General features: G+C 41.4%; 1 protein-coding gene across 3 annotated transcripts in view; it reads left to right on the top strand.

The window, feature by feature from the left end:
* The window catches only part of NEK5 (NIMA related kinase 5), a 62933-nt gene that overhangs the window by 32763 nt on the left and 17897 nt on the right, over positions 1-12273 (top strand). Inside the window, exons 11-18 of one of the 3 annotated variants that reach the window (XM_055542243.1) lie at positions 139-272; positions 2679-2863; positions 3400-3466; positions 4285-4401; positions 5677-5763; positions 8315-8422; positions 11331-11417; positions 11644-11712. In XM_055542243.1, coding sequence (XP_055398218.1) covers positions 139-272; positions 2679-2863; positions 3400-3466; positions 4285-4401; positions 5677-5763; positions 8315-8422; positions 11331-11417; positions 11644-11712 — 854 coding nt within the window. The remainder of the gene's footprint in view (positions 1-138; positions 273-2678; positions 2864-3399; positions 3467-4284; positions 4402-5676; positions 5764-8314; positions 8423-11330; positions 11418-11643; positions 11713-12273) is intronic. The other 2 variants (XM_055542244.1, XM_055542245.1) reach the window with 2 other exon arrangements.

The following is a 12273-nucleotide window of genomic DNA, read 5'->3' as shown; positions in this document are numbered from 1 at the left end:
TTCTGGTTTAAGTGAACATGTTTCAAGTGAACATAAATGTTTCTGGTTAAAGTGTGTTATGAAATGCTCCGTATGCTTATACTCTCACAAGTATAAAAAATTTTTTTAAATGAAGTTGTTTTCTTTTGGTTAAATAAGATTCTAAAATACAGAAAGTGAGATTCCAGGGAAAGTGTCTACCACAATCAAGGATAACAGTGCCAAATAAGAGGAAGGACGTATTACGTAGAAATGAATGGAGATCACCAGCTGGAGCCCAGACACCCATATCTGTAAGTCATGCTAAAGCATTCCTGTTGTTTTAGCAGATGGTCTGTTCTACAGAACTACTTCCACATGTTCATGAGGTATGAGGTCATGATGTGGGGGATCACTAGTTTTGTACTTATAATAAAATTCTGTAATTAGCATTAAAGTGGTAGTTCATGGGACAACTTCTAGTTGTTATATATATATATTTAACAATGCTGTATTTTCTTATAGGTATGGTATGTATTAGTTTTTTTTGTAATTCAATTCCTTTTAATTTCTTTAAATAAATAAGATTTTTCTATATAGGACAAGTGAGTAGAATCGCAGCAGAAAACTTTCTACATTATGTTGTATGTAATTGAGGAATTTTCATTATAAAATCATTGATTTTTTTCCCTGAGTTTCTTTATGCCAGTTATTTGAATCCATTTCATCAGAATGTTGAATCTTTTAGTTTTTGCTAGTGAAATGCTTCTGGCACATAAAAATGGCTGTTGTATTTTAACTGAAGAATTATATTCTTAAAGAAGGCTCACGGTATAATTACAGGACCATTTGAAGTACATTTCCTAAGTGTTTACTTGCTATTTAGACATTTTAGCAAATATGTTGGTGTACAGATAGATTTTTGAAACTATTAAATTATTGCCCTTTATATGATAGAATGTGGCTTAACTTTATTAAAGAATTTTGAAAGTATGTTGTAATTTAGAATACTCTGTAGCAAACCTGCAGGAGGCAAAACAAACAAACAAACAAACAAAAAACATCTGAAAGATTTGTGGGTGGATGATATTAGAACGTATTGCTGGTTCTTCAATCCTCTGAAAGCTTCTGCTAATGCAGTGAAATGGGAGGTCTCCACAGGAACCATCTTGGATGTTGTTATTACCGTTTGGGATTTTAGAGAAAATCCTGAAGAAGCTGTTTTTTCCTTCCAATACTTTTCTGTATTTCTAGCCATTTTTCAACTAACTAGTAGTACCTTCTTTTGGGTTGTACATAGGTAAATATTGTAAAACTAAGAAAATGACTTGACACTTTAAAATTAAAATAAATGTTTAATTTGTATTTAGACTGATAAGCCGGATTTTACACATTTACTTTAATATTTGAATAGGATTATGTGAATGTGCCATTTTTGTAAGTTCAGTTCAGTTCAGTCACTCAGTCGTGTCTGACTCTTTGCAACCCCATGAATCACAGCACGCCAGGCCTCCCTGTCCATCACCAACTCCCAGAGTTTACCCAAACTCATGTCCATCGAGTCGGTGATGCCATCCAGCCATCTCATCCTCTGTCATCCCCTTCTCCTCCTGCCCCCAATCCCTCCCAGCATCAGAGTCTTTTCCAATGAGTCAACTCTTGGCATGAGGTGGCCAAAGTAGTGGAGTTTCAGCTTTAGCATCATTCCTTCCAAAGAACACCCAGGACTGATCTCCTTTAGAATGGACTGGTTGGATCTCCTTGCAGTCCAAGGGACTCTCAAGAGTCTTTTCCAACACCACATTTCAAAAGCATCAATTCTTCAGCGCTCAGCTTTCTTCACAGTCCAACTCTCGCATCCATACATGACTACTGGAAAAACCATAGCCTTGACTAAATAGATGGACCTTTGTTGGCAAAGTAATGTCTCTGCTTTTGAATATGCTATCTAGTTTGGTCATAACTTTCCTTCCAAGGAGTAAGTGTCTTTTAATTTCATGGCTGCAATCACCATCTGCAGTCATTTTGGAGCCCCAAAAAATAAAGTCTGACACTGTTTCCACTCTTTCCTCATCTATTTCCCATGAAGTGATGGGATCAGATGCCATGATCTTCGTTTTCTGAATGTTGAGCTTTAAGCCAACTTTTTCACTTTCTTCTTTCACTTTGTAAGTTAAAGATGGTCAAATATCTATAATTTCATATTTAATCTAACATATATATTGTGCGTGTGCTCAGTCATGTCCAACTCTTTGCAACCCCACGGACTGTAGCCTGCCAGGCTCCTCCGTCCATGGGATTCTCCAGGCAAGAATACTGGAGTGAGTTGCCATTTCCCCCTCCAGGGGCTCTTCCTGTGTATATGAACAACAACAAATAACTTTGTGAAAAATAGGAAATAATAGCACAGTTTAGTTTCATATCTTGGGTTGGATAGATACTCGCTAAGTATTTTTTATACACTAGCCATGAAGTATACGTGACTCATATTCACACCTGAGCAAAATTATTAACTATGGTGCTGCAGGACTTTGGCTTCTAAAACATTTTTCAGTTCTAGGATTTGGGGATTGTGAGATTACTGAAAAATGAGTCTAGAGCAAGAACAACAAGATAATTTCTATGCCTTGTCTTAGCTATGGCCACTATCAAGCAATCAGTTATTATAGATTTTAATCCTGTATTTTTAAAAAAAATCTCTCTTCATTTCAATCCCTCAGGTAAAAATGGTAGAAAGGCCCAAACTTGCTGCAGTGTGTGGACATTATGATCATTTTTATGCTCAACTTGACTTGTTGAGGAAGAGAGCACATGGACCAAATTACCACCGTGTTCCTCAAAAAGATAGCAGAGATGAGGAGAGTTATGATCAGGAAGAAAGCCACAGTCCACCTCCAGGTCAATGGTAATGTCATAGTCTAACTTAAACTTTCGTCCTCTGAATAATATCTTGCTATATCAGCATTTATTTTGAAGTCTGTCCAAATTCTCCTAAAACATCCAGGAAGAATCTCCAGACTCTACATTTAAAATACTTAATTCACTGTTCCCTTGACACTTTTTCATCTCAAATTTGAGGTAACTAATCTTACTCATGTTGCCATTTGACTATGGCCACAGATTCATACTCTTGAATTTTTCATATTGTTTTCTTCTTTCTGGTAATGCCGGAGACCTGGGTTCGATCCCTGGGTTGGGAAGATCCCTGGAGAAGGGAACAGCTACCCACTCCAGTATTCTGGCCTGGAGAATCCCATGGCTGTATAGTCCCTGGGGTTGGAAAGTGTTGGACGTGACTGAGCGACTCTCACTTTTCACTTTGAACTCAGAATGTCACAGGCGATTTGTGAATCTCATTATGAAGCTGAAAATCTACTTGTCAAATTGCTGCCTATAACAAGTTAAAATTTCTACTCAAGCTGAATGTTTCTGTTTCCTAAGGCTTGCTGAATACCTTCAGAGGAAATGTGAAGCCCAACAATATAAGCTGAAAGTGGAAAAGCAATTGGTAAGTAAAAACCACATATAAGAGGCCATCAGAAATTTCTAACGCTTTCTCTGTTCACAAATATTCATGGTTCCTTAAGTCAAAGTTCATTCCACATAGAAGACTAGTTTTTAACAGCTAAAGAAGAATATTGGGAATAGGCTTCAGCTAGGGTCTGAGAAGCCTAGTTCCTTCCCTGGCTCCATCACTTGCTGTGTGACATTAGGCAGAACATGCAGCCTCTCTGAACTTCAGTATCTTTCTCTATAAAAGCTGTAGATAAGCTTCGAGGTCCCCTTAAGTGCTGCTTTTCTTTGATTCTAGTTTATTAGAATTCTACACATTTTAAAAAAGGGATTATCATATTTTATTTGAAATGAAAGTTAAACTTTACCCTTAAGTATAGTGTCAAAATTCTGGGGCTGAGTGAAACTGGATATACATCCTATTTGTATTGGTCTTATTTTGAGCTGCTCAAAAGCTTTAGTTCTCTTCCCCTACCTAATCTCAAGCTCCAAGGGTTGCTGAACTTTTATAGATATTTGATTCCACAGTTACAGTTTACCAGTTCAGAAAACAAATCTAGGCATCTTACATGCTAGCATAAAATATTGATTGCTTAGAATACACAATACCAATGGTTTTATTCATTTACTTTTTTAAAAGTTTCATGCTTAATCTAAGAAAATTCTGCTTACTATAAAAAAAACTCAATATAATTATTATCAAATAGTGAGATTGATAATATAATTATTGCTTAAAGGATGAAGTGCAGGTCAAGTCATAAGGTGTTTCCAGAATGCAAATACACCTGATAAACTACTTTATTCCAATAACAGGGTCTTCGTCCATCTTCTGCTGAGCCAAATGACAACCAGAGACAAAAGCTAAGAAGCGATGGGGAAGGACCTAGATTCTGGGGGCTGCAGTTCAGGAGAAATGAAATGAAGGAACAGGTTAGAAACTGCTTCCAAGGGCTACCGCTGGATTTCTCTCATTGTCTTGTGTACTGTAATACCATGTTGCTTTGAGGAGGGCACGGCAACCCACTCTGGTATTAATATTCTTGCTTGGAAAATCCCATGGACACAGGAGCCTGGGGGGCTACAGTCCATAGGGTCGCATGACTGAAGCATCTTAGCACACACACACGCAGGGTATTATTATTTTTAGCATCTATGGTGCACCCGAAAGAGCTCACTACACAAACCCTTGCTGGATACACGGTGTGATGCACCACGCTGAGGGCTCAGGGGAGACAAAGACATGCATTTCACCTTCTCAGAGAATGCAGTGTAGCTGAGTTCATAGGGCTTTTTACCTTGGATTGATCAAGTAACTGTCCATCCTGAACATATTTGAAATTTGTGTTAGTTCCCTCGGGCTGCCTTACAAACACACTGGGCAGTTTGAAGCGACAGAAATTTACTGTCTCACAGTTCTGGAGGCTTGAAGTCCAAAGTCAAGATGTCAGCAGGGCCATGCTTCCTCTGAACTCGGGAGGGGAGTCCCTCTCTGCCTTTTGCTGGCTTCTGGTCATTGGTCCGTGATGCTCAGATATCCTCCCTTGCAGTGACACAACTCAGTCTCTGCCACTGGACGTGGCATCCTCCTTGTGTGACCATCTTCGTCTTCTTTTTTTAAAAGGAGTCTGCTTATTTTTTTTAATATTATTTATTATTATTATTATTTGGCCACACCATGTGGCGTGGGGCCCTTAGTTCCCTGGCCAGGGGTGAAACCCGAGTCCTCGGCATTAGAAGTGCAGAGAGTTAACCACTAGACTGCCAGAGAAGTCCCTGGCCATCTTCTTAACAGGACAGCAGCTGTATGCATTAGGGACCCACTCTGCCCCAGTTGTGACCACATCTTAGCTTAACTATTCACCTCTGCAATGACACCATCTCCAAATATGATCACTTTACCACAGGCAAGGTATAAGGCAGATTATCATTTTGGGGAGCACCGACTTTTCCCTTACTACATATCACACATTTCTAAAATCATAGGCTGTCTTGGGGATTTCCCTGGCTGTCCAGTGGTTAACACGCCATGCTTCCAATGCAGGGAGTGTGGGTTCGATCCCTGGTCGGGGAACTAAGATCCCACGTGCCGTGAGGCATGGCCAAAAATAAAAAATAAAATAAAAATAAAATCATAGGCTCTCTAGAGAGTATTCTGTCAAGTTGTCCGCAAACATTTAACATTTCGGAATTGGGATTGCTTTCCAGGAATATTGGAAGCAGTTAGAGGAAATACGCCAACAGTATCACCATGACATGAAGGAAATTAGAAAGAAGATGGGGTGTGAACTGGAGGTAGGTAAATTCATTCTTCTAAAGGAAATGTTGAGGGACTGCCCTGGCGGTCCAGTGGTTAAGACTTCTCTTTCCAATGCAGGGGGTGTGGGTTCAATCCCTGGTCAGGGAACTTAGATCCCACATGCCTCATGGTCAAAAATCCAAAGTATAAAACAGAAACAATATTGTAACGAATTCAATAAAGACTTTAAAAATGGCCCATGTCAAAATAAATGTTTAAAAACAGAAACAAAATGTTGCTCTATTGATTCAGAGCTAACTAAACTGAGCAGATATTAACAGTAATGATCTTTTAAAAAAAATAATATTAGATATTTAACTATTATTGACCGTGCTGGGTCTTTGTTGCTGTGCAGGTTTTTCCTAGTTGTGGCGAGCAGGGGCTCCTCTTCAATACATGCTCGGGCTTCTCTGCAGAGCTCAGGCTCTAGGGCATGTGGGCTTCAGTAACTGTGTGTGTGGACTTAGTAATTGCAGTTCCCAGACTCTAGAGTACAGGCTGATTAATTGTGGCCCACGGGAGTAATGATCTTCTCATCAAAAAGATAAACTTTATCAGGCAAACTTTTTTTTTAAATAGGAAAACTGCCAGATGTAATGGAAGCCCCACTGAATTATGGTTTACTTGAGGCTGCACAAGGTGATGGGCTGGGAGCCTCAGTGAAGAGAGCCTGCTATTAAATATGGTTGATCGTGTTCCCTGTGAGTCAGTCAATAAGTATTGACCAAGCAGGTATTTTATTCCAGAACTGGATTCGATACAGGAAGTGAGTTCATGCCTGTGAGGCAGGAAAAACAACGAGCATTTACTGAATTTAGCTACATCGGAATCCCAGGTAGCTCAGTGGTAAAGAATCCACCTGCCAATTCAGGAGACGCAGAAGACGTGGATTTGATTCCTGGGTCGGGAAGATCCTCTGGAGGAGGAAATGGCCATCCACTCCAGTATTCTTGTCTGGAGAATCCCACAGACAGAGGAACCTGATGGGCTACAGTTCATGGGGTTGCAGAGTCAGACATGACTGAGTGCGTGCGCATGTGCACACACACACACACACACACACACACACTTGTATAGTCTCATATGCTGGGGTAGTCTATATAAGGCAACATTTGAGTACAGTTGAGATGATTTTTGAAATATCCTTTGAAGGAGCCACATTGGAGATTCATTCTTCGATTTCTTAGGTGGTTGCTTTTTCAGTAGAACTCCACATGAGATGGCTGGCCTGTGTCTGGAGACCACATTGCATGAAAAACACATGCGTTTTTAAACACTAGAAACATTGTCCGGACCCTGGAATGCTCCTCCTATGAGACGCCGGGGGTACCGAGTCCCATTGAGGACACAGCCTGTCTCACACATACTTAAACTACACACATTGTGTAGAACTACCCACACTGCTGAAATTTATCTTTCTCTCTCCCCGTCTCTGAGGGCATATATATAAATGAATATAGGTGAAATGAGCAGAGGTACAATTCGGTTGTATGTACTGGGCTCTGAACTAGAGCTTTGACATCCACATCTTCTTTACTTCCCATGAGAGAGAAGTTCAAGTCACTTAGATATTACAAGGCAGACTATGTAACACCCCCTGATGGCTCAGACGGTAAAGAATCTGCCTGCAATGCAGGACACGACTGAATGACTAACACACACAAAACACAAATAAGCAACTGATTCTGAAACCTGTACCCTTTCTAGCATAGACACTTCTACCCATAAACAGCTGGAAAGGTAAGACACGCACGTGTGAAGCAGTGATGGAATAACTGAATCTGGTTAAGCCCTGTGAGTGCATGGGAGTAAACATGAGCGGGATGAGCCGGTGGAGAAACTTTCTGGAAGAAGAGAGATGGGGCCCAAACTGGGTCTGAGAAGCAGAGTGAAGTTAGGAGAGGCAGAGGTAAGGAGGAGGGCATCTGAAGGAACCACACAAAGCTTCAGGGCTGGGTGCCGTGGGAGGGGCAGGCTGGACATGCTTATCACCAGAGCAGTGCATGCATGCCAAGTCGCTCAGTCATTTCTGACTCTTTGCGATCCTATGGATTGTAGCCCTCCAGGCTCTTGTCCATGGGATTCTCCAGGCAAGAATACTGGTGTGGGTTGCCATGCCCTCCTCCAGGGGATCTTCCCGACCCAGGGATCGAACCCCCATCTCTCACCTCTACCTGCAGTGGCAGGCGGGTTCTTTACCACTAGCGCCACCTGGGAAGCCCAGAGCAGTGGTTTGGTTAGTGGTGGAGAGCCTCGTGTTATCCTCAGCCCTGTTTTTTAAGGCAGGTTTGGGATGGAATCCTGCATGCAGGAAAGATGGATGGCAGACTTTTCTAGAGAGGCCAGGAAAGAAGCCCTTGGGGGAAACGGAAGGCGGCCATAGAGAACAGAGGCCATGAGGGCGTTCTCTCCAGCCACGCCCCCGGATCCTCCCTGGGCCAGTGTCCTCACAAGACCCCATTCAGGTCTAGCAGCTGAGGGTCAGCAAGTGGCCTTCAGAACCGACACAGAACCAACCTTGTGGATTGTGTATAATTTATGTTGAAGGAGGACTCAAAAATGAGCTGGAAAACCTACTTGGTGAAGAAGAGTGACCTGCCCATCCCCCATGAAGCACCTGAGGAAGAAGCACCTGAGGAAGAAGCACCTGTGCAGGTGATGGTTATTGTTAGACGATGCTGCGTTTCCCAGTGAGTCTGCTCCAGCCCTGTGTTCCCATCCCTCCTTGTGCAGTAGAACCACGGGGGAAAGTTTAAAAAACTCAATCAGGACCCTCTCTGGTGGTCCAGTTGTTAAGACTCCTGCAGGAGCACGGGTTCCATCCCCGGTTGGGGAACTAAGATCCGGCTCTTTGCGTGGGGTGCTGCTACACACACACACACACACACACACACACAAAACAAACACAGAGCAATCAAAAAAAAAAATTAAAATACCTGGACTCCATCCCAAATGGTCTGGGGTGGGACCCAGGCATCTTGTTGTCAAGAGCTAGCTGGTAAGTTCGTGCACCCAAGTTTGAGAACTGCTTCCGGGGTGGAAAAAATTTCTATTGTCCAATGGTGTTTGAATCTGAATCTCAAAGACACCTCTCAATAAATCTCACAGTTTATCTTCAAACTTACCTTTTTGGCATTCATAGGGAACTGTGCAGAGCTGAATGATCAAATGGCTCACAAAGGACTTTTCTTTTTTCCTCTGGGAGGTCTTTTCCCTTCATCTTCAATGAGGTGCCCCAAGGGCCTGATTGAGTGCAGGTGAGAGGAAGCCATGTTGAGTGAAGTGAAGGCTGAACAGCCTCCCTGAGTGTTTCCTTTTGTGAAAACCCGGGGACTTCCACAAAGGGTGGTGCTCAGAGCTCTAAAGTGGACTAAGGTTGACTTTTCTACCCAGTGGGGTGAATGGGGCTTCAGGGTCTAATATGTTTGACACGAGTTTGACCCCTGGGTTGGGAAGATCCCTTGGAGGCGGGCATAGCAACCCATTGCAGTATTCTTGCCTGGAGAATCCCATGGATAGAGGAGCCTGGTGGGCTACAGTCCATAGGGTCGCAAAGAGTTGGACACAACTGAAGTGACTTAGCATACACACACAAAGGGAAATAAAGCAATATGACACTTCTCATGCAATTGAGACAATCAGACTACACAGTCAAATCAGACAACCAGCCTCACAAATACAAGTAAGATAACAGAAGTCAGAGTCTTGTTTCAGAGTGTGTAACATTGCAAGGCAGAAAAGCACCCTTCCCAGGGTTGTGGGGCAATCAACCAATAACAGTTCAAACTGATAGATGTGAAGTACATGCAAAGGGTGTGGTCCACAGAAGAGGCAGTAATTAACATCTATGTGTAGGTATGTGTTAGTCTTGTAGTTGTGTCCAACTCTTTGCAACCCTATGGACTGTAGCCCGCCAGGCTCCTCTGTCCATGGGGATCCTCCAGGCAGGAATGCTGGAGTGGGTTGCTATTCCTTTCTCCAGGGGAATATATATATATAAACACATGGAGACTCATAAATTTCTGGCTTGAAAGGAACAGTACATTTTACCAAGATGTGGAAGAGTAGGGAGCAAGCTTGTATGTTGGGGGGTGGGCCCTCAGGAGCTCCGCTTTGGCTGTGTTGAGTCAGGAAGATCTGAGAGACCACATCCCTGCTTCAGGTCTCCTTCCTTAGCCAGGGTCCAACACCATTCCAGGGCTTCAATCAAATGCTAGGTAGGCTTTTCCTACGTTACTGTCCTCTTCTACTCATTTTCTGGGCTATTACTCTAACCTTTTCTTTATAGCACTTAACACCTTCTGAAATGACATCATTGCTTTGCTGACTCATTTACCTATTTTACTCCAGTAAAATGTAAGCTGTGTGTCAGTAGGGACGTTCACGTTCTTCACCATCCCATTGTGCAGGGCAGTGTCTGGTCCGTGGTGGACGCTCCATATGAGATTGTGGGGTGAATGTTAAGGTGAGGATGGTACCAAGTAGGCAGCTGAATTGCAAGACAACTCTTAAAGACATGTTTAAGAGTCATTGCATAAAGATCACATTTAAATCCCTGGAAATAAATGAGACCCCAGGGTATTGTGGAGAAGGAAATGGCAACCCACTCCGGTATTCTTGCCTGGAGAATCCCATGGACAGAGGAGCCTGGTGGGCTACCGTCCATGGGGTCGCAAGAGTCAGACACGACTGAGTGACTAAACCCCACCATCCGTGTACTGAGGAAGAGAACAGCAGAGGGCCCAGGACTGAACCCCAAGAAAGCTCGGGGTCTGAAGTTCACCTCTTGACCATTCTTTGGAAATTCTTGTCAGTACTTTTACAGTCTTCTCTTCCTCCTCTAAATTACCCATCAATTTTTAGACCCTCCCCTCCTTCCTTTGTAGCATCACGAGCTGTGCACTTTTTTGTTTTCCTGATTAAGATCATAAGCTTCTTACAGAAAGGATCTTATAGTCAAAATTACACTCTTCTTAAAATTTTTATTTATTTATTTTTAGTTGCATTGAGTCTTCATTGCTGCTTGCATGCTTTCTCAAGTGGCGGCAAGCGGGAGCCAGTCTTCATTGAGGTGGGCAGGCTTCTCATTGAGGTGGCTTCTCTTGTTGCAGAGCACAGGCTCTGGGCCACGGGTCTCAGTATCTGTGGCACTCTGGCTTAGTTGCTGCAAAGCATGTGGCATCTTTCCAGACCAGGGATCGAACCCATGGCCCCTACATTGGCAGGCGGACTCTTATCCACTGTATCACCAGGGAAGTCCCCAAATTACATTCTTGAATTAGATTAGGTTGTATGGGACTGAAGCGGTAAATATTGTCACCCCGCAGAGTTGCAATGTTGGTGTTAAATGCATTAATATTTCAAGTTAATGGACCTTGTGGCCAAGCTTTTAGTAGACTATCATTAACTTTCCTTTGCAAAATGCATGCTTTTATTCTCAAAACAACCATCAGATTCATTCAAGAAATCAAATAATGTAAATAGACCCTGCTGTGAATTCGGCGATGGTGAAAATGTAATTGTTTGATCAATAGTAAATGCTAGATTTTATTTTTTCTCTAAGTTTCAGGATATTGAGAGAGACTTAAAACAAATGAAACCTCAGAACATAAAGGAAAGTAAAAGTTCGGAACAAAAACATAAAGCTCAGGTAATAAACATTTTGTCTTAAATTTTTGTATTAGAAGTCTGGCTGGGTCTCTGCACCTTGTAATCCAGTTGCCTACAGGATTTCACCCCCTACTATTTTATGGAATTGCCTTATTTTGTGATGTTAGACTAATGGTTTTAAGTATCTGTAGTGTCAAATTGGGAGTTGTAATTTTAAGGCTTTCATTAGATTATAAAACTAAGATTTTTTTCTTGCTTTCTTCTAGAGAGGGCTAAAATTTGAAATTAATTTAAATGAATGTATTTCTGATGAAAACACCCTCCAAGAGGAAGAGGTATGCCATTAAGTTAAATTTCTATTAGTAGAGATGAGAGAATAAGTGTCTTAGTAGCACATTTCATGAAATTTTCCCATAGAGGGTAGAGAAAATTTACTAAAAGCTTCCTAGAAGGATCTGTAGTGTTCAGACAAGTCTTCCAAAATACTTAACCTTCTGTTCTTTTTAAAATTGAGATTATTCATATAAATGGATTATTCCATTTTACTTTGCTATTATAAAAAAGATATTGTCCTTCTAACAGTAACTTTTAAATTATAGCCAGATTAAAATAGAAGACATAATATTAATATATAGTCAACAACTAATAAACTCACCTAAAATAAATGAGCATGTATATTTAAGTTGAATAACCAACAAGAGCCTGCTGTATAGCATAGGGATCCCTGCTCAATATTCTGTAAGAACCTAGTTAGAAATTGAAAAAGAATAGATACATTTATATTTAAAACTGAATCACTTTGCTATGCATTTGAAACTAACAGAATGTTGTTAATCAACTATACTCTAATATGAAATAAAAAGTTTTAAAAATAAAATAAAAATACATAATTTATT

This window comes from Bubalus kerabau, chromosome 12 (genome assembly GCF_029407905.1).
Source record: "Bubalus kerabau isolate K-KA32 ecotype Philippines breed swamp buffalo chromosome 12, PCC_UOA_SB_1v2, whole genome shotgun sequence".
Taxonomy (NCBI): domain Eukaryota; kingdom Metazoa; phylum Chordata; class Mammalia; order Artiodactyla; family Bovidae; genus Bubalus; species Bubalus kerabau.
This window is presented reverse-complemented; position numbering and strand designations above follow the sequence as displayed.